The sequence below is a fragment of the Taeniopygia guttata genome, chromosome 3 (assembly GCF_048771995.1).
Source record: "Taeniopygia guttata chromosome 3, bTaeGut7.mat, whole genome shotgun sequence".
Classification (NCBI taxonomy): Eukaryota; Metazoa; Chordata; class Aves; order Passeriformes; family Estrildidae; genus Taeniopygia; species Taeniopygia guttata.
Genome location: NC_133027.1, coordinates 114,176,088 through 114,198,398, shown reverse-complemented (window position 1 = coordinate 114,198,398; position 22,311 = coordinate 114,176,088). Strand labels below are relative to the sequence as shown.

The window sequence follows — 22,311 nt, the reverse complement described above, 5'->3', positions numbered from 1 at the left end:
AGATACAGAGATGCTTTGAAGTCCCAAAACAATGACTTTCATTGCTTTTCCCTTACACTGTCGGTTCCTATAAATTGGTGATGAAAGTGTGTGGCAGCAGCAGAGGACTTTCGGTCTCTATCTTTGAACAAAAGGAAGCCTGGATCAAGTCTGATTTTTGCGTTCAATTTAGCTTTCTGCAGTGGATTTAATGCAAAATGAAGCTGGCCCAAGAATAATACAATGGATTGAAAAGGCTAACTGAATTAGTGGGCTTAGAGGAATACATTTGTAAAGTGGCAGAAGTCCCCAGTCATAAAAAGGTTTCTTAAAATGGGATTTACTAGCTAATCACACTGATATTTTAGCATGTTGCCAGGCCTAAAAAATTAGCCATGTTTGTTTATTTTGGTAAAGACTCTAGTTTAGGCTGTCAGATGGTTATTATACTAACAACAAGAAACCACCTTTTATTTAACCAAAATCTTATATAACCACCTGACCAGTGCAGCTGAAAAGTCATCCAGAGGTATAAGCGTTACTTGTTTAAGCCTTAATTCTGTGAAATGACACACAGGGGTAATTTGGTATCACCTAACCTGACAAAAATTGTATTTCTCTTTATAAAAAGCATTTGTGAAGGAGTTGATTTTTTTTTAAGGTACTCCCACAAAAAGGTGCAACTTAACAGTTTATCTCTGCGTGCGTCTTTTCTAAGGAAGGGTTGAAAGGCGGCGTTACAAGGAATATATGGTGTCCATCTGTTCTCATGGAGCTCTTGGCATTGAGGTGGATTTGTTTTTTAATAAAATGCAGTTTACAGGTTTCTAAATGAGGCATTCTGTGTTTGTGGAAAAGGATAAACTGTTACCTTCCCTTGGGGATTGTGTATCCCCGGCCTCCTTGAGGCGAGAGAATAGGCCGTTGGAGAACTCCCTCATTACCAATTGTCTCAATGCAGAGGAAGGGCAAAGTCTTGGTAGCTTTTGATAACCAGTTTCAGCATTCAGCAGGCTTAGCTATTAGTCATGCATCTTAGCCTTTCCCTATTTACTTTCAAAACACTTAATAAAAATAATAAAAGATTAGGTATAAAATGAAATATTTGTTTGGTACACAGCACCTCGGTATCTGCAGCTTCCACACACCACAGTGGTTCAGTCTTCTGGGATATTTCGTGTTGATAGAATCATTTGAATTTGTTACCAGTATTAACATAGGAAGCCCTGGAAAAGATAATTGTAGTTTCCTTAGCTGTAAAGGGCTTACTTACAAATCTGGCTTTGGAAAGTTATAGCTGATGAAATGCAGTTCAGTGGGGTAGCATTATAATCCTACCTTTTAGACTTCATCCAGCATTAGTGGTTTATCTCAATGGGCATAAAATTAGAAACTAGTTCTTCTTGTCATACAAGTCTATGGGACTACAGAAAACAACAGATTTCTGTGGCGGGCAGGGGGAGAGGCTGAAGGCAACACGCTTTAAAATGATACAGATCGTGTTCGGGGGCAGAGACGCCGCGACTTGGCAGCAGCACACGCGGGGCTTGGCACTGCAAAGGTGCAGAGGAGCAATTTTTTGTTTAAAATGGGCATCGCTGGCAAATGCCGGCCACAATGAAGAATGGTCTGCTTGGTAAAGAAGTAGAGTTCTGCAGGAGGGTGCCCACAGAGCAAAAAGCCAGTCGTTGCCCCCACATATTAAACCAAACAAAAAAAAGGAAAAGTTAATCACTCTTCTACTTTTTTCCCCGCAGCTGAGACTTCCATCCAATATAAAGCGCAGCCCAAGTTGTGAAATCCACTTGGTAAAAGCTGTGTCCTGTCCCCTCACAAAAACGTACCTTTCAAATTAATGTCTTCCCGCTTGTAAACAAAAGAAACTGTTGTGTGTCTGGTTTTTCCCCAGCAGAATGGAACAGAGGAACATCGTGCTGAGCGATCACAAAAAGCAGCAGAACGGTTTAGAAATCCCGTTGTGTTCAGCAAGGACTCGACCGTCAGGAAAACTCAGCTCCAGTCTTTCAGTCAATACGTGGAGAGCAGACCAGGTAGGAGAAAATATAAAACCTGTTTTCCCATCTTATGATTTAATAATATTTAACAATAAATATGTGAAAACCCGATAATGTAAGTCCACATTTCAATACATAAATATCAAGCTTTATAATAATTTTACATGTCTTTTCCCTTTTTTCAAGAGATGAAAAGGCAGAGATCAATACAGGAAGATACAAAGAGAGGAAATGAGGAGAAGGCTGCGATAGCTGAGACTCAGAGGAAGCCATCAGAAGATGAAGTGCTTAATGTATATTAATTTTTTGTCTGGTTTCATGATTGCTGATAATTCCAAACTGTATGTGGAAATAGTGCCTTTATTTGTTAAAATGAGATGTTAGGGTTTTTTAGATGTCAATCTCCAGTGCATTCAAAGCAGAGTGAGAGGGGTGCACTGTTGAATTAGTCTGCAGTGTGGTGATAATTGTCAGATAAAAAAAATGAATTTTTCAGAGTTCCACAGCCCCAGCTTCCTTGAGACATTTCCATCAGGGCACTTCCCATAAAGAGATTCCAGTATTGATCTACCGGGAGGATTTTAATTATTACAATAGCAGATACCGCAGAGCTGCAGTTAGAGGGAAGAGTCACATGAGACCTGCTAGAATTTCTCAGCCAACCCATTTTGTTGGCTTGGGTTAATGGGTGTTCAACCTTTCCATTATCCAGATCAGCCGTGAATTACTAGCTGAATGATGTTTGCATTAATATAATATATATGGTAATTTCTTCACTTAATTAACGGGGAGGTTCAGCTCAGTAGGGGTATGGGCTGATCATGTGTAAAATTGATTTGTGAGGGAAATATTTGATAGACCGCAGGGAGAAAGCTGGTTTTGATGGACAGCTGCGGGACAGAAGCAGGAAGAACCAAGTTTTAACCTGAATTTTTTTTGTCTGAAAGCGCAACACAGCCTTTGAGGGTGGTTGTTTGTTGGTCTCCACAGTTTATCTGAACACATTTCTCGTTTTTGCTGAGGCAATCTGGAGCTGAGTAGCAATTTTGTACTGCTGTCATATCTACACCAAAACATCGAACTTTTTACGAGCTGGAGTTATTTTTAGCCCAGTTGTACTTTTGCAGAGCTGAAAATGTCTGGCACAGTGAGTTCACATTATATATGCAGATGATACACATGAACTCTGGGGATATTACAGCCTGACACAGCATTTCTTTTCATCTTCTAATAGCAATTGTTAACAATTATACATGCTGACATTAGGGAAGTTTTCATATTATTTTCAATTAATTATAGTTGATGAAAGGCAATATATTGTCACTTCAACTCCCCAGACTGAATTTTTTTCTTTCTTCTGGGTATGCTCTCAGGGAGTTTTATTTTTGTTGTTGCTGTTTTTATGGCTATACAACAGGTAGAAAAAGGTTTTCCATTAGGGATGCTACTGTTGGCTATTGTGTAGGAAGAGAAGGACCAGATTAATGTCCTTAAATTTGGATGTCCTAAATTTTAAAGTTCTTTGCTCGTTACTGGTCCTGGGAGCTCAGCCATGCTGTTAACTTTCACTTTGAACATGTCTTTATTTGAAATAACATGCTGATATGATTATTATGCCTGCTGCCTGAATATGAAATTGAATTGATTATTTCAGACACATTTACAGAAAAACAATTGAAAGCACTCAGTGAAAGTATCTGAGACCCTTATGCAGCAACAAGTTAGCCTCTAGTAGGGAAATAAGTCTCAAAAAAAAAAAAAGCCTGTGTATTTTTCTATTCATAAAGGACAGTGATTTTTTCCTTTACATGGTGTAGATGAAACATGAAATAATTTTGTCAAGGCTTTTTTACCTATTTAAAACATTCACCCAGGCTTTGGGTCAGGTGTAGGAGGAAAAAAGTTCATGGAAGGTTACTTGGAAACAAGTGACATGTTTTTCTTAACTTATGCAAAAACGTGCTTCAGGAATTACATTTTAGCATTGTGTACAGCCACAACACTGTTTGAAAGTTGTTGAGCCACATGAGAATAACTTGGAGGTGCTGAATGCCTTTGCTTGGGCTTTGGAAACACTTGAGATCTGCGTGGTGGTGTGCAGGGCAGTGCTGGGGAGTTGCAGGGTGCAGGAGGCAGACTTGGCTTGTAGGGTGTTCCCACAGCTCTCTTGGTAGGGTTCAGCAGGGTTTGTCACTGTGGCATCCCTGGGCTGCCTCCTGGCCAGCTGGGCTTGGCACAGAGGCAGGACAGCTCAGGTTGGTCCCTGCACACCTGAGTGCCTGCCCAGAGCCTTGTCACCACTTTCCAGGATAAAAATTGTAGTTAATGAGTGGTGTTTTTACAAATCACCCTCTAGGCAGGCCAGTTCCTTCAGTCAGGAAAACCCAGAGGGGCAGGATGGCCCAGGCTGGGGGCCCTCAGTGCTGCAGTTGGTTCAGAGGAGCAAAACAAGCCAAGGATCTTGTTTATGGTTTGGTTTTAATCTTAAAAGCCCACTTTTTAATTGCCATTGGATACTCTTGTGCTAGTTTTTCTAGCCCCGAAAGTTAACATTTTAAAAGTGAATCAGACCTGAATGGAATAGAAATGGCACGTTAAATAGTGCTTTATTTGTATTAACATTGTTACAGCAGCTTTTATGCGCTTAGAAGTAAATTACAGGAATTTCAAAATAGCTGCCAGCTAGTAAAAAGCTGCAAAATCAAATGTTCCCTAAAGAAAAAAAAAACCAAGGTATTTTAATAAACAAATAAGGACATTTGGCAAAATTGTAAAGTTTATGAAATGTGTTAGCTTTTTGGTAGTGAGCATGATATTTGGTTGTTTAGGTAAGTGCCTTACTAAGTGTTTGTGGAAAGGAAAAATGCAACTTACAAGTGATGTTTTTTCTTCTTGTTTGTTCTCTTTAACAGAAAGGGTTCAAAGACACCAGTCAGTATGTTGTAGGAGAATTGGCAGCACTAGAGAATGAGCAAAAGCAAATTGACACCCGTGCCGCGCTGGTGGAGAAGCGCCTTCGCTATCTCATGGACACAGGTACGGTGCCCAATTACACTGTAAACAGTTTTGGCAAATTGAGCGTTCACAAACTCTTATAGAGTTTTGGAAGTGTGAATCTTTGAAGCCTGAATGTTCAGCAAAACTGCCTTGAAAATAAAAAGGCTGCGATTTGCAGCCACCTCTCTGGGCCCTGGTGATAAGAGTGCCTTCATGGGAAGTGATAACTTGCCCTGATACCGTGTGAGCCAGCACTATTGAACAGTGTGCTCATCCATGCAGAGTTGGAATACACATCTGTGCCTCATTGATATGCCACTGCTTAAAAAAAAAAAAAAAAAAAAAAAAAAAAAAGTAAGATCTTCACTGTTCTACTGATTCAGTGGGAAAAAAAATTTGGCCAGCTAAAGCCATGTACTGCATGAAACAGCACAGTACGTGGAGGAAGGCTCCATTGACTAGATCACTGAAATTTAAGAATACTATCTGGCTACTGATGCTCCACAATTATTTTATTTGTTTATTTTCAGGAGGACAGGTTTTAAAAGTCTGTAATACTTGGTGTTGTAGGTGCCATTGAAAGGATTAAAATATATGGGCAATTTTTTGTTAAAGGCACAATGGTTGTGACTTCAACGATGAACTTTAGATGGGTATTAAGTGCTGGTGGTCATCAGAGATGGAGAGGTTAAGCCATATCAATTGGAAACAAAAGGTGCTTTGGTGTTTCAAAAATAAATAGTGTTGTAGGTCCGAAAAATGTTCTTCCTGTCCAGGGGAAAAAAAGTTAGTTGGTCCAGATTGCTTTGTGGGTAAATTGTCTTTGTAAGTTATATGGATATCTGATGTCATAAGCTTGAAGCCCGTCTTTAACTGAGAGAATAGGTTTTAAAGACAATTTGAATCCAGTGTTACATTTTGTAGTACAGATGAATTGGCTTTAGTTAAAGTTCAATATTTTGAAATGAGTCTGTCACTTGTATCCAAATATTAGGGTGGTTTTTTCAACATATTTACTTTCTCACGTGCTGAGGTTTTTTTTATTTTTTAAACTAATTTTACAAAAACATGCAAATCAGAAACTATTTCCATGCTGAGTAGATACTTGTTTAGTAGGACTTTTACCTATTGTGGTCTTTTGAAGTACTTTTTCAAATGCATTACATCTTGATCTTTAGTTATTTAGCTAGAAAAAATGTGTATGTATTGTCCTGCACTTTCTTGTGTACTTTTTTGTGTTTGTGAAATGTATGTTCTGCACAAAAGAGCCAGTACAATATTTCAAAAGTCTTACATGTACTCCAGGTTTTACCTATAGATACACATGGAGTTATCAGCATAGCACTTGGGTATTTTAAAAATTCTAAGAACCATGTTATCATCTTATTTATGTCATTTTGTCCATTTTAAAAGAGATTTCTTATTCATTTTAATTTCTTGTATTTTGAAGTATGACAGAAGTTGCTGTGTTCTTCCTATGAGACCATGGTGAGGTTAATTTTTTTTCTAAGTGTCCTGCATAACACAGGAGTCTAGCACACAGCTGGAAAGTAAGAGTGTAGTTTAGAGGCTTGTAACTAGAATACTGATAAATATCCATCACTTCTTGGAAAGTGGAGAAGGGGACAAGTTGTTCAGGCATAATAAAATATTTACTTTTACTTTTAACATTTTCTGAGCATTCAAGATTTAATTTAAAGCAATTGATTTGACAAGTCAATTATAAGCATCCTATTTGTGTTCTCAGCTAAAAAATGCAATTTAGGAGAAAACATGTCAAAACCGGAGTTTTTAATCTATAGTTAACTTAATAGCCTTGAAAGCAGGGGTTCTCAAATTTCTCTAGCAGTGGTTCACACCTTACCAGAGAGCCTTCAGAGGATCTGCTGTATCTCATCTCATTAGTGGCTCTCCTTGTCAGGGTGGCACTTGGTTTTTTCCTTACCTCCCAAAGGGAAGTCATTCCTCAAGCAGAGGGATCAGAGCTCGTGCCCATCTTCTTCATCCCAGCCTCTCCTGGCAGAGGTTGGGCATCTTTGCCTCAGTGCCTGACTGAGGGAGGGACCTGGAAACAAAAATGATGAGGCAGCACCATATGACCTGCCTGCCTGCCAGGGCCACCAAGGCATCTGTAAAGCCAAGTCTGATGGAAGAAAGTAACCACAGCATGGGAGCTGGAAAAGCCCTGAAGGGCTGTTGATGATGATCTCGGGGTTTAACTCCCTTAGGTGTTAGTATACAGCAGAAAGATGAGAAATATGGAATGCTGCCAGCTCTCAGAGTTGTTCTGACAAGTCTTCTGATATTTGGGGTTTCTGAAAATGCAGGCATTAGGAACAAGGAAGACACTTGGGCATGTGTAGAGAAAAGATCCTGAAAACTCAACACGAAGGACAAGAACCACAAATGAATTGGTTTAATAATTAGCACTCTTTTAAAATCACATTTCTTTCATAATTTTGTAGTGCTTGGGGTTGTAATACTGGAGAACCTCAGGCAAGGAAAGGTCTCTGCTGACCTTATTTCTCAGCAGTTGAAGCAGGGTACCGTGTTTGTACATTTGTGTCAGGAAGGGCTTACACTGAATGATCCTAACAACTGTTTGCAGGGTCATAGTCCCCATCATTGTGGGAGCACAACTCAGGGACTGCCATCATGACTCAGTCATTTGCCTTGAAATTAAATTCAAGAAGAAGGTAGAGCATGGTCTGCTGGGGACTGGATCATCTTTTCCTTCTCCACTGTGCTTGGCCTGGTTCTTTATTAAGACTTACCAGGAAGAAAGCACTGTCTCTTCCTTCTCATCCTTCTCCAGCACAGAACTGGGGGTGCTTTTTCCAGTGGGGAGACTCTTTGCCACCTGGCAGCTTTTTATCCTTAGGAGTTCGAGAGTCCTTTTTGTTGCTTAGCCAGGAAGGATTTTTTCAGGCAGCAGCTTGAACATTATTCTGTATCATTCGTTTCAAATCATACATTAATTTCACAGAAAAAGATTTTTGTATCCTCTTCCCATGTATCAAAACATTTGTTTTAGTGTTCCACCTATCTTGGTGTGAATTTCCTTACTATGGGCTGGTGATAAGACCAGAAAGATATAGTGACTAATCCTTGGACACTGCAGGCCTTGATAAATGTGGAAGAAATCCTATGGTTTCATCAAAAGTGAAGCAAATAAGTATAAATAAGATATATTCTTGGTTAGGTCCCAGCTGATGGCATTGTTTGACTTTGTTAGATATTTCACATTTTAGAGAAGGTTTCTAGCACTTAGAATTGCAAATAAAAGGTTGAAAATGCCACCCTGGCTTTGGTAGGGATGCAGTGGCTGTTGGTAGCTGGGAGAGGTGGAACCTGGAGGTTCCCAATGCCCCACTCCCTTTCTGGCATGGACAGGGACAGAGGAGTCCTTGACACAGCTGCTCTCCAGTCCATTCCCTGGGTTGCAGAGTATCCTTCCACCACTGCCCTTGGAGCTGCTGCCCTCCAGAAGGAAGGATCTAATGGAAGTGGGGCTGGAGGAAGACAGCCCAGGTCCTTATCTGCACAGGGATTGCCATTTTCCTGCTCTGCTAGGGAGCTTTTTTTGGCTGGGGAAGACAAGTTTCTGGCCCTTGGCCAGAAGGGAGCTGATACTTCCAAAGTTCATCAGCTAGGCACAGAGTTTGGAACTGGCTGAAGCTTTGCATTTCCGGTGCCAGCTGCTCATGATTTGACTAGAAACACTTTCCTAAGATGTGTGAAAAAATAAAAGTTATTAAAATTCCTGGGTTGCTGATTTCCATTTGAATCTGAGCAGTCACACTTTTATTAATATGCAGTAATTTATGTCAGTGGTGGCGTAACCTCAGTCCCCAGTCTTTGCACTTGTAATGAAAATGTCACCTCACCCTGTTCCAGTGCAGTGTGGTTGCTGCTCCACTGGAAAGCTGTGAGGGGAATCAGGGCTTCAGTGCCCTGAGCTCCCTGGAATAACTTCATGGCACCTTTGCTATTGCTGTTGGGATATAGGTAAGAGTTTATATCTTAAATTTTGCAAGATCCGCCCTATGAAGCACAGCACCACAAACACCTTGCTGGGTACAAGTTTTTAGAGAGAAGGCAGCCCAGATGTTCAAGTAAGAGAAATGAGTTGGATGATATAAAAATGATGATCTAATATCATTGATTTTTCTTCTTCCTCTGTTATAATGGCTTGAAACTAAATGATGACAGAGGTAGGATTATCTTGCTCTCCTCAGGATTGTATTTACCCATGTTGTGCCTGACCTGCTATGGGTAAAATAGTTTTGTCTCTGCTTCTGGCAGTGTCTTCCTCCACTGCAAATTCTTCCATCATTGCATTTTAAGGTGTCCATCATCTTGATATCCAAATGCCAATTAAAATGCAGAATTATCACATAGCGCAGTTAAAATCAAAGTCAAAGAATGCTGGTTTACAAATCTCTAATCTGAAATTTACCTCTTTTTCAGACACTGTTTCTTCACTAATTGCATAAACAAGTATTTGAAAAAAAAATATTGTAGCTATCAGATATTTTGTTATCTGGCCACAGGGTATGAAGTGTTTTTAATTGTTTTTCTGATTAACTTCAGGCTCCCAAATTCAAGTAGAAGCATATTTGTGTTTTCAATGCGAGATCCTGTACCTTACTAATGGATGAGTATGTTTGTGGTACTGTACAAGGATTAATGAAATTTAGAAAAAACCCTCTGCTGCTGCTGATTGACCACTGATGGTAAATGTAATTGAATTAGCAGTGCACTAAAATAAATGTAGACAAAATAAATATAGACAAGAAAATCTGGTGAAAGCTTCTGTAATGTTTTAGATTAATAGGCATACAGAATTCTTCACATTTTTTATTACGTTGTCCCTAGATGAATTCAAAGTAATTGGGGTGGTTAATTTTATTTACACAGAGCCGTTCACAGCGCATTAAATAATAGAGATAATTGAACAAGAATTGTCAAGTGTGTACTGATATCAGACATATTACAGAAGGGAATGTGCATAAAACTTCATTTCTATGCAGCCATTGTTTATGGTAATTAAGTACACAGATTTATCCCTTGGTTGCCTTCCAAGCTTATGGCAACTGCTATTGTTGTGCTCCATTAATATGTAATCAGGAAATAGTTTAATTTTCTAATCTGCAGTTTGAGAATTCACTTTCTAACAACTCTTAATTACTGCATTGCCCTAATGATGCTCATGGTTAGGAAAACTGAACCAATAAACTCCATGGAAGAAGCCAGAGGGGATTATACTTCCAGAGGTGGTGCTTACTTAATAAACTTGTTATGCCTTCACCAGAGGGAGCTCAGTGTCCTTCAAAAGCAACTAATTTTAGATTTCAGAGTTGTACGTACCCACGGTGCAAAGAGTTAATGTGCGGTGGGGGTGGCTGCAAACGTGATTCACCAGAGAGCCAGATAAGCGATGCTATCACCATTTTGGTGTTTTTCCTACTTTGTACTAATTCTGGAGTTTAATTGCACAGGAAATAATGCAGGTGGTTTAATCTATTGTTTTAAACTGTCCTCGTGGGTTTATTTTTGTCAAGTTTGTTTTCGTTCATTAGCCACGTTAGCTTAACGCGGTATCGTGAAATCTTGCACAGAGCTTATATATATAAGCTCTATATATGGACAGGTATCTCATAGTTACTGTTCTCAGGGTGCATCTTAAACAGTAAAGGGGTTTTCTCTTAATCATTTGCATTCTCCACTGGCCCATCATTCACCCTGATTGCTATTTCTGTGCTGCTGCTGTGCTTAGTGCAACTCTGATGTTACAAAACTGTAGTTATTTTGGGTCTGTGCTATTGCTCTGTGGTGACAATCCAGCCACTGGGATCTTGCAGTCTATCTGTGCTGACCCTGCCCAAAAGCATATGGTGTTCTTAATGAGATCTGAAAAATGAGAGTTAACGTCTGCTGACACTCACCACTGCTGTGGCATAATACACCTTGGTGGTTCCTCTTGGTGTAGCTAGTCCTGAAGGGTGCATCTTGACAAGTTCTGCCTTTTTCATGGCAATTATTGTGGCTTGAGAGGCTTTCACACGTTTTATCTTCTGAGTTTGGGGTGTTGTTTATTTTTCTTCAACTTGCACCCGATTTCAACACTTCATGTTCTCAAAATGGGGCTGAATTACCATCTCCCAGCCACTATTTCACCCCTCCTTTTTCAGTGCATAAGCTTCCTTGTCAGTAGGACTAATTACACAGTGAACCAAACAACAAACATTAGAAAACCTGTAAACACATATGTTGTGTCACTGCAAATTAACTCTTACCAATCAAAAAAGCAGCATACGCTTTGTTGTCACATGTGAAAGGAAAGTCACATGTATTAATTAGTTAGCATTTTACACAGCTTTGAAGATATAAAGGACTGAGTTTTGTAAGAGGGAAACATTTGAATTTCATAGAAAAGGAGAAATGTTTAGCTGAAAAAGTACAGGCACAAAAAGAGAGTTGAAATAGTTGATTTAGGCTCTTGTAACAGAATGAAATTTTCACTTCTCATATTAAATCTCATCCTGAGATGAGATCTGTATTCAGTCTTTTTGTTGTAATATTTTGTACTGTTCTTTGGCTTTTGCCAATCTTATGGCACTAAAACTTGGGTCCCAGGAGAAATGTTCTTCCTTTTAAATGTGTAAAATAAAATGGACATATGCAAAAGGTTTTTAAGTGATAGCATGTATATAGTACACGCAGCAGTGTGTGGACATGTGTGCTGTGTTTTGTTTTAATAGCAGTCCAGGGCACATATATAATGGTATGTTACAGTCTCTGAGTACATATTTAATTAAACCATGCAAGTTGTCTAGCATCAGATAACAAGAAATAACACAGCTTTCTGCTTGTTTGGCCGTGTAGATTTTGAGGCATAAAATACAGTTTCTTTCTGTCAGAGTACATGCAGGGAAAAAAGGGGAGACAGAAGGTGCTGGCTGACCATCAGGTAGCTGAGAGCCTGGGCTGTTGTGTCAGGAGCAGAGCTTCCCTCTATCTCCCTCATCTCCATCGCACTCAGCAGCTGTGGTGAGCCTGTGCCTTACAGCTATATTATCTGGAAGCCAGGTCTAGAATATATTTTTTCCTTGGGCAGCAGCAGTATCTGGCTGGTTCTTTGGACAGCTTCAGGGCTGGCTGGCTGACACCATTGTTAAGCACGCTCGTGTCTGTGAAACTGGTTTTTGGAACCATCTCAGTGTCAAGTTGCCAGTAAACTAAGTTGCTTTGTGCTTCAGGATGCTTTTTTTCAAAATTATTTTTTGCTTTCTCTCACCTATTTGAATGATGAAGAATGAACTCTCTGTCAGGTTAACAGAATCTGTGCCTATTGCTTGTGATTATAATGCATAAGGGTAACTCGTTTTGGATATTCCTGTGTCTACTGTATTGCCTCAAAGGATAGGTCATTGACTGATTAGTAACCTCTTTGCATAATTTTCCCTTGTGAACTCATTCAAGAGTGAATTTTCTACCTATGCTGTTGCATTAAAATCTGCATAGAAAGACAAAAAGAACTTCTACCAGAACAAGCTGTTATGCCCAGAGATAAAGCATGCATTCAGAGGGCTTAAAATGGAAGCAAATAGATAAACATGTATGTATCATCAGGGTTCTTTTCTGCATTAGGCGAAAACAAAGATGTGGATGAGATTTTTCTGTTCCATTCGGTGACTGTGTTGCTGCTCTGGCTTCCCTGGGCCACTCATTCCCAACTGTGCTCACAGAAATGGCTTTTAGTTTTTTAACCTGGGAGATGTGTTTGTCCATTAAGTTTTGCAGCAAGCAGAAGTGCAAAACATCTAGGTGGTATTCAATATGCTGCAGCAGAGTGCATGCGTTCAGAAAAATTCATCTTCCTTTATTTGTGGGATGACTCAAAAATACTGCTGTAACCCAGGCTGTTAATGTATACAGAAAGGGCCAAATCCTGAGATGGGAGAAGCAGAGGTAGCTCGCTTGAAATAAATGAAATGATCTCAGTTTTAGAGCAGAAGGAGATCTAATCTTACACTCCCTGTTTTTGTTCATAAAGCACAGCTACCGAGCTGGAGTGTGTGGGGATGCTTTCAGGTGGAGAGCTTTTGTACTCAGTAGCAAAGTATGGGCTGAGACCAGACCTCCAGTGTCAGCTCTTTTGCAATTGCTGTAGATTGACTACTAATAAATATATTGCACCTGTACAGGCAGCTTTTCTAGGGGATGGGTATCCTGTACAGCCATATTCTGTATGGCTGCACAGAACACATCTCCTACGGGTTAGTGGGGAAAAATATTTGGAAGTAGGATCCATGCCCCTGATTTCCCTACACCCAAAATGTTTCACCTTTGAGAATTTAAATATTATTTCTGCTTGGGAGTCACACTGCTCATCATCACCCTAGTTTGACTAAAGATTTAAGCTGAAGTACGTGAGCAGCATAGAATACATTTCTTGCTCAGAAACACAAACAGCTAGCCAGGCTCTAAGTATATTATCAGGCAAGTTCTTTCAGAAACGTATTGCTAAAGAAGCTTAACATTAATTATTGTAACTTTGGGAAGATTACATCCACACTAGCCTTGTAAGAAGCAGCATACACTTCTTGACCTCCAATGCTAGAGCTTTAAGACACAAGAATGGCATTTTACCAACTTTAATGGGATAACCAGTATTAATCTTTCAGCAGTAAGGGAAGAAAAAGTGTTTAGAGTATAATACCCTTCTGAGTTCTGATAGAGGCTGCCTGTTGTGTGTACTGCAGTCATAATTCATTTGTTTCTCTCTGTTGTTTTGGTTTTGTTTTCTTAATTATTTAAGGAGAAAATCATACTAGATTTTTTTTTTTAACTAACCAATTTACATATTGGCTTCTAGCCCCAGCCGTTCTTTCTGTTTGGATGCCAACTTTTTTATGTGGTCTGTTTTTTAAAATTTCTTGCCAGCAATATTTGTGAGAGCTCTGCTGTATGTCTAGTAAAGAAAAGCACGAGAAGTTGCGATTGCCAAGTTGCAGACCTTCCAAAATTAATGGGTTTCCTTCACTTCAATTGAATACACGGTCTGCAAAGTAGAAAGAAAAAGATGTACAGTATGAATGAGAGCTCCTGTCCCCCCTCGTAGCTGTACTGCTGGGGAAACAGTGCAGCCTCTGCTGAGGTCAGTTGTTTACCTTTCATAAATACGGAGTAAAAGTTAGAGTTTCACAAGACATTCTTAATAAAAATTAGGTTGATGCTGAAAAAATGTGTGCTTTGTAGAATCCATAATGATCAACTCCCAAATAAAGAAACTGCAGCAGGATTTCAAGCACATCTCTATTTACATAGTTCAGCACATGAGATTGCTGGATTATGATTAATTTTAATAGCTACATTAAAAAATACATCTAACATCATTCTTAATTAGAATAATCTCTAAAGCCAGTTAAATGTTTCAGAAGACAAACAGTTTAATTAGCTAACCTACAGAGGCTCCCCTCCCCCAAATGTGCAGTAGTCTTAGACTTGGTGTTAGCCTTTCAAGCAGTCTTAAACAATCGGATGAAAAGGGATTTTAGGAAGATTAGAGGACGGGATGCTTTAGACGTTGTCCGTTAATCATGAGATATGCACCATCTACAAAGTTTCACAAAGAAATGAGAATTTAAATAAAATTTACTTTGGTTATCTAGTTAGCATGAATTACAAGTTATCCGGTGATAAGACTATTTAATAAATGTATTCTTTTAATTGTTGATATGAGCAAAAGTACATGCTGGGGTGTAGTAGCAAGTGATATACCAGATTAACATTCTGAAAGGGACAATGCTTTTTTTCCCAGAAACCAGGCCTTTGTTGAACTATCCCAGGGTGCCACTAGAATTTTTTTTTAAGGGATTCAACTAAAACTTCAAATAGAATTGTTAGAGTTGGATCTTCAATTTCTCTCCTACCCATCTTCAAAGTGGTTTCTTTTTACTTTTTTTGTTTTGTTTTAATTTAAGAAAGATTACCTTTGGGGCTTAGTGTTTTGTTGTTTTGGGTTTTTTTTAATTTGCTCAGGTACAACTTTTTTTTTTCCCAGACATAAGGAAGGCTAAACAATTTATAACTTCCTCCCTTCTGTGTCTGTGTTTTCTGCTTGATTTCTTCTGAGTTTAAAATTAGAGGATTTTTTTTTTTAATCTAAAGTCTACTGAGAGGCAATAGGTACTTGCAAACCTTTTTTTCTGAATGTGCTACACAAATTCTCATTTCTTATTTCTCCTGGAAGATCTGTAATTGTCCTTTTAATTCTGGAAGCCAAAAAATGTGTGTTTCTCACCTAAAATTAGTTACAGCAGCACCAGCAACATCTCTTCTAGACTAGGGTGGCTTTATTTTAAATAAATCCCCTGGCTTTCAGTCCCTGTCTACCAACTGTGGGGGGAACTCTTTACCTGTGCAGAGAGGCAAACGCCAGCCCTTGAACAGGAGACACTGACCTCCTTCTGCTGGAGCCCCCTGAATTTGTGACAAACAGACCCACAGTGTATGGAGCCCCTTGGGAGAATGCAAATGTCAGCAAATCACCTCTTTTAGCCACCTCTGGGGTGTGCAGGCTCCAGTCCAGTGTCACACCTCCCCTGGCACGCTGCAAAGGTGTGGGGGTGTGCTGGGCACCCCTTTCCACTGCACAGAGAGGAGACAAAAACAAAAAGAGGGGTGGAAAAAAAAAAACCAGAGGAGGAAAGAAACAATTCTGGATATCCACAAGTTGGCTGATGTGACCCTGTGGCACCTACCAGCGTGCTGGCTGTGACCCAGGACGTGATACTCCAACAAGCTGAAAGAGATGGCTGTCTCTGCTTTCTTTTGGCCTCCCAAGACAGCTGCCTGGTAGGCACCAAATGGCAGGGAAGAAGAATATCTGCCTCACACCTGCTTTCTCCAAACTGCTGCCACAATGCCACCCTGCCCACCGGGCTCCCCTGGGAGGCAGTCCCACCCCTGGCCCCCTCTCCATGGAATACCAGGACAGGATAGTTTAGATAGTTTTCTCTTCTTCAAAACATCATTAGGATTGAAAAAAATGAATCTCTTGCTTGCACATTTTGCATAAATACATGGTAAGTTATCAATTGATGTTCAAATAGCTTAATTGAGTTTGAGGGGGGAAAGGTCATTTAATTGGTCTATTGAAATGTTAACAGAAACAGATATGGCAAGGGATAGACTTTAATGGCTGCAGTGTGGCACTGATGTCTGCATTCACTTGCAAAATTGTTAATTAGGGCACTTTGGTAGTTCATTTGCTTTTGTATTGATGTGCTTAGTCCAACTAGAGAAATTGGGTTTGTATATGGTATTTACGTGGGGCAGCAGAGGTTCACCATACAGTCGGGAATGAGGAAAATGCAGTGTAAATCAGAATTGGGTTGTGATTTGTGACAGTGTCTTCATTGACATCCTGCTGGTTATGGCAGTCATTTTCTAGTAGCTAGTGTATTTTTGCATGTGATTAAGTTTGATATGGTTGGTTTCCTTTTTTTTTAATCATTGTGGTTGTGTACTTTAATGATGCTATAGCAATAATTTTTTAAAGTTAGGTATACAAAGCTTTGTAGGCTAGATAAGAACAAAATGCGCAGCAAAACAAGGAATTACATAGCTGTGTTTGGTAAGCCCTGGAAGGAGGTGTTACCTCCTTAAATGCATACCAAAAGGATATATTCAGTTGCAATTCCTGGCCCACAGTCATCAGAGCCAGTGAAATTACAAAACCACTCCTCAGTTGTGCATTAGGTCCAGCGAGCCTCTCTTACAGAACATAAACCTTTAAGGTATTGGCACTTTGTCTGTGGGAATGGCAAAGCTGCATGGAGTGTCCACTAGCATTTTTTGAGGGTGGTAATTGCAGGGATTAATCCAGGTGCTGTTTCCTAATAGACTTGCTGGATGCAAAGCTTTATATTTGCCTTGGCTGGAAGAAGGCTGTATTGAGTACAGTTTATAATAATACAATATACCCTAGGTACTCTGTATAAACAGAGGCAGCAAGAAAAAAAAAAAAAGGGGGGAGAAACAATTTGTTGTGAATCATCACTTTTACCCCAGGGATGCTGTTGTCCTACCAGAACAGGCTGGGAGAGAAGAGGACATTTTGCAGCAAGCAGTGTGCTGATTTTAGCAGCTCCTAATTGAGAAGGGCTTTTTGTTCATTTTACATATATTGTACTTGCACATTCAGTGTCGCTTCAGCCTTTGGGGCTTTGCTCTGTCCTTTTTGATGGGGCATTTATTTAAACTCCAGGCATTCCTGTAGCCAGAGTGGACATGGCTTCATTCACTCATATGTATTTGGGAAAGTACTTACATGAAGATCACAAATATGCACAGCACAGCTATCTAGTTCTGCAAGTTTAATCCCAGCCCCAGAAAGTTTCATTGTGGCCCTATGCAAATGTATTTACATAGGAATGGGTCTTGGGTCCTTTAAAGAAGGCAACGAAGTTGGAAGACTGAGGCCAACAAATAAATGAAAGTTTCTCTAAATCCATTGGATAATAGAGGCAGTGTTAAGGCTAACCACAGTGTTGAACTAAACAGAGGGATTACTCCTGGGTTTTGCATCAGTTGTTTTCTGCCGGGTGGCCTCACTTGTCAAAAAAAAAAAAAAAAGAAAAAAAAAAGAAAAAAAAAAGAAAAAAAAAGTTGAACAGGCAAACATTCACATGGCACATTGAGAAAAGAAGTATGCTTAATTCCATCAAAGCTCAGAAATCAGTCATTAATTTATTCTAACCTCCAATTGTTGGTCATTTGTGAAACATCTGGCCTTTAAGTCATAAGAACCTAAACATAAATACAATGTGGGTTCTCCTGAGGATGGAAGCTGGGTGTAGTGGGGGTGTCAGTCTATGTACATGAGCATGAGTGCACATATGTGTGTGCACTGCAGAGCCTGCCACTGCCACTTCATTCTGGAGACTTCGAAACACATTAAAACGAATCCTTCAGTTAATTTACTCTAAAAATTAGATTATTGTTCATTTGCATCTTGGAAAAGTTCTGCCATTCAAAAGAGTCTCTTCATGGTGGGTTAACAGTTAGATATTCAGCAATCTTGCAGCTTGCTAGTCAGAAGTAGTTTCTAATGAAGTTGAAATTTGAGATAGAAAATATATAAAAGCTTTCAGCAAAGACATACCCTATTTTCCATATGGCTAAGTAATTGTTATGATATTTGTTTTAAAGCTGGACTTAGACACTCCTGACTGCCCTCTAATTTGATATGGCTGGTCCCAGCGATTCTTCTGGAGGAAACTTTCGTAGTAGAATGCAGTGAAGGAGATAAATAATTTTGCAGCTATAAGCACATGGCAAAGTATAGAAAATAATTTGGTCGCCCTTACTGTCGTGCAGATAACAGTCTTCAGGCTATTTGCCTCTGCTGGGAGTTGAAACCCAAGTGAAAAGGTTTAAATGTTTAAATGGAGATTTGAAATAAAGGTAGCATCTCGGAGCTGACGAAATTCTGCCTTTTGTTAAGAATTAAAATGCTACTTAATTCTGAGGGTTAGGGTGTTGTTTTTATTCGGGGAGGGATTATAGTTCCTCACGTAGCTGAAATGTAGCAACATCTCCTGTGATGAAATTTCTTGTATTTCACACGAGTGAAATAAGAGGCATAGAGTGAAATTAGATTATAAATATGATGGAAAAATTTAGATCTATCAACCCACATGGGAATCTCAGAGCTTTCTGTTTTCAGGCAGTTACCTTCTTGTACTTCTTTTTTGTTTGTTTTTTAAAGACCTCTTTGGTCTGACCATTTGCTTTTCTTGCTCAGCAGAGGCTGCCTGCAGCTCTCAGGCTGTTTTGACTGTAGAGATAATGATGCTGTCCAAATGCATAACAAAAAGAAGGAATTTTGAAGGTTTTCTATAAAGCAGATCTTTCCCTCAATATTTTTCCTTTCCCCCTTCATAAGTGAAGATATCTTGAGTCTGCACTCCATTGTGAAATTTACTGTATTCCAAACCTAGATCCATTTTATCTCCTTCCAAGATGGCTTTTATTCTTTCCTGCTAAAAGGATGTTTGTAATTTGGCAGCCTGGCACACATTATATTAAAAGAAAAAAAAATCCAATGGGTAAATTAGGGGTCACTTGATACATTTTTAGCCTTATCCCTATGACAGCATGGCTGGAATTTGGTGATGTGGATGGGAAACGTGGGAACCCTTGGGCACTCACATGTTGCACAGTGCGTGTATGCCCGACCCACCAACAGAATACGTAAAAAGTCACATTTCAACTTTGTTCAAGCACTCATTTCCAAGGCACTGATGTCCAAAGTATTGGTAGGAGAGTGAAGATGAGAGGGGTGAAAAAAAATCTCTTTAAACAGCTTGTGAAATGTAATGTTTGAAACGGTTCTTTGAGAACGTGCAGATTATGGCTTGTGTAGTGACTCTTCCCAGCTCTCTGGGAAATGAGCTGTTGACATTCTTTTGGGTCATCATCCGAGATAGGAGGGCAAGCACAAGGATTTAGCAGATAAATTCATCCAAAAAGACCTTTATCCATTTCATTGCAACTTGGAAACGTTCATGTCGAATAGCAGCATTAATGTAGCCCTTTTAGCCCTTCAAAGTGAGCCTTATGTTTAAAAAATAAAATGACCAGAGAAATAACTTCTATAGGTCTTCTAAGAGGTAATTCATTATTTACATAATTCTGGAGCATAAACCCATCTTTCCTTCAAGAGGCTCTGAAATAGAATTGAGGCTCTTATACAGAGTCTCTTTTGAATTCTAATCAACTGGATCTGTCTCAAATTCATTTCTAGTTTATTGTAAACAGTGGAATTTAAATTAATTTCTTCTTATCTTGTCTTTTGAAGAAAACTAGGAGCATGTTTAAAAGGTTTTTGTTTTTAAATACAGCTCAGACTTCATTTTATTTGGTGATTTTGGGGGGCTTTGGGTTTTTTTTAAACTTTATAAACCAGGTGTCGGGCAGGATGGGCTTTGACAGGCAAATGACAATTGCACATTAGCGTAGGTGATTATGAAATAAATAGGGAAAAAAAATTACTTTTTTTTTTTTACTTGAACTCAAATGATACTATATAGGCTGAATGTGAGGCAAGGTTCCCACAATGCACTGTGAAAACCTAGGCTAACAACCACCCCGCTGCGTTGAAAACCCCAAAAAAAGACAAAAGCACAATGAAATAGAAAGCTTACCACCGGTAGCTTTCAAAACGACAAACTAGGCAAACTATACATCTCCACCACTCCAATTTTGTCAGAATGCTAATGAGCTTGCTCTGATCTTTACTCGGCTTCCCGTGTTTTCTACATCTTCAAGGACCACATGGCGCTAGCAAAATAAAGACAACTAAATGAGAATTTCGAATGCTTTTTGTGTTGGGACCTGGTGCCTTTCAGTTGACGCACTCGTTGAATATTCTCAACTTAAAAGCGTACAACAGGGGGCTGGGTATGAACTTTTTAGCAGGGGGAAATTTGTACAAAAGTAAATGAGTGTGATGAGGAAAATATGAGAAAAATTTCTGATTAATTTCCGCTCTATAATATCAATGACACCTTCAGCCCCTCTCATGCTCCTCTAACAAGAGATGCTGATAAAAGATGAATGATTCTGTGTTGTTCACAGTGAATGTTTAGTGGTTTTTTAATAGCGGCATTCTACATAAAAGACACCAGGAAGTACTCCGCATTAGCAGTTGAGATCACTAGTTAATAGGATGATGTCTTTTAGCTTTTGTCACAAGATTATTAGAAAGGATGGGTTTCTGTTCTCATCCCGACATACTTTAGAGTGCTTGTTGAGCACAAGTGCTAAAATATAGGTTTCTTGGTATTGTTTCACATGCAAAGTAAAAGCCCATTAAATGCACCACCTTTTACTTTTTTTTTACCAGGTGATTTTTGTCATTGATCTCTTATTTGCCCCCTTTAGCTGTATTAATCACTTGGAGTGGTCTGCTTCTCAATGGGGGCTTGATGATGTATATGTGTATAGATTCACTATCAAAAAATAAATCCCTTATATGCTCTGCCCCTTCACAACCCTGATTATCGAGCTGTATTTACCAGCCTGTATTATACCACCTTGAGTGCTCCTTACTGGAGTCGCCAGTCTGCAAGAGAAATCCGTGCTAGATTAGGGAGGGGTGAGCTAGGAGGAGGCATCCTATTCCCTAAGCCAAATTTCATCTTTCAAAAACAATGGAATTCACAATTCTCTTCGGAATTCCCAAAAGCAAATGCAGATTTGTATTCACCAGTGTCAGGGCTTGGGGAGGAAAATTATGAATGTTCAGTTTTGCCTGAGAGATGAATTTAAAAATTGGTTTTGTTACCTCTTCAAGCTTGCAAGCAGAGAGTATGAAAAATATCTGTGCTTGTACATAGGGAGAAAAAATTTAAATCATGGTATTTTCATGTATTTCATAGCTTGCCTAAATGAGGAAGAACTAATCAGTAACACCATAAGTTTTATAGCAGTTTGTTGGCCTTGCTGTCCTGCACTGCTGTCCTGGGTCAGTGTGATTAATCTCAGGTGAACAGAGAATTTGCCAAATGACAAGACAGTAATGAGTTGACCAACCATGTTGTGAAAGACAAAGCAGAGCAAGGATAGTATAACAGCCTTCCTGGCAAGACAGAAAATGTAAAAGTATCAGTGAAAGCAACATTTTTGATGCTTATCTTGTTACATTTAGCATAAGAAGTGAGTGAAAGCGTTTCAAAGAAATTGTAGATATGTGAATGCTACATATGTGATACTGGTTTGGGTCACTGCTGGTGCTGGTTTGTGAACCTTCTCTATTGAAAATACCTAACACTTAGGAGGCTGGAAAGGTATTACTGATAGCAGTTTGTGTTGGGTGGAAGGAAAGGTTTTTGACATGAACCAAAGATTTTTCAGTTCACAAAACTGTGTGAACTCGGTAGTTACTGCTTGTTTTGAAAGCAAAGGGATCTTCTAAAGCATTTGTTGCAATGTGTCTCTCTCCATTGTGCAGAAATGTGAACTTGCTGCCAGGGTTGTGGTAATGGGAGCTTTGACAGCTACCAAAACCCCGGGTGAAAGAAGTGCAGTGACACCATGGTCGAGGTCTCGTTCACAATATGGTAACTGTGCCTCTCTCTTGCATCCAAGTGTGACTTGGGTGACCTGGGGTCTGCAGAGCTCTGTGGAGATCCCTGCAAAGACACACAGGGCAAAGTCATTCATGAGAGTTTGTTAATGCAAATAAACTGGCACACCACTGAGCTGATTTTCTGACAGGACTCTTCAGGGTCCAGATCACAACACA

At 39.4% G+C, this 22,311-nt stretch overlaps 1 protein-coding gene across 15 annotated transcripts in view; it reads left to right on the top strand.

Moving 5' to 3' along the window:
• EHBP1 (EH domain binding protein 1) overlaps positions 1–22,311 on the top strand; it is a 199,395-nt gene that overhangs the window by 158,513 nt on the left and 18,571 nt on the right. For 8 of the 15 annotated variants that reach the window (XM_072927669.1, XM_041714846.2, XM_041714844.2 and 5 more), the window contains 3 exons: positions 1,892–2,030; positions 2,181–2,287; positions 4,907–5,030. In XM_072927669.1, the coding sequence (XP_072783770.1) occupies positions 1,892–2,030; positions 2,181–2,287; positions 4,907–5,030 (370 nt within the window). Of the gene's footprint in view, positions 1–1,888; positions 2,031–2,180; positions 2,288–4,906; positions 5,031–22,311 lie in introns of all 15 variants that reach the window. The other 7 variants (XM_012572197.5, XM_041714845.2, XM_072927665.1 and 4 more) reach the window with 1 other exon arrangement.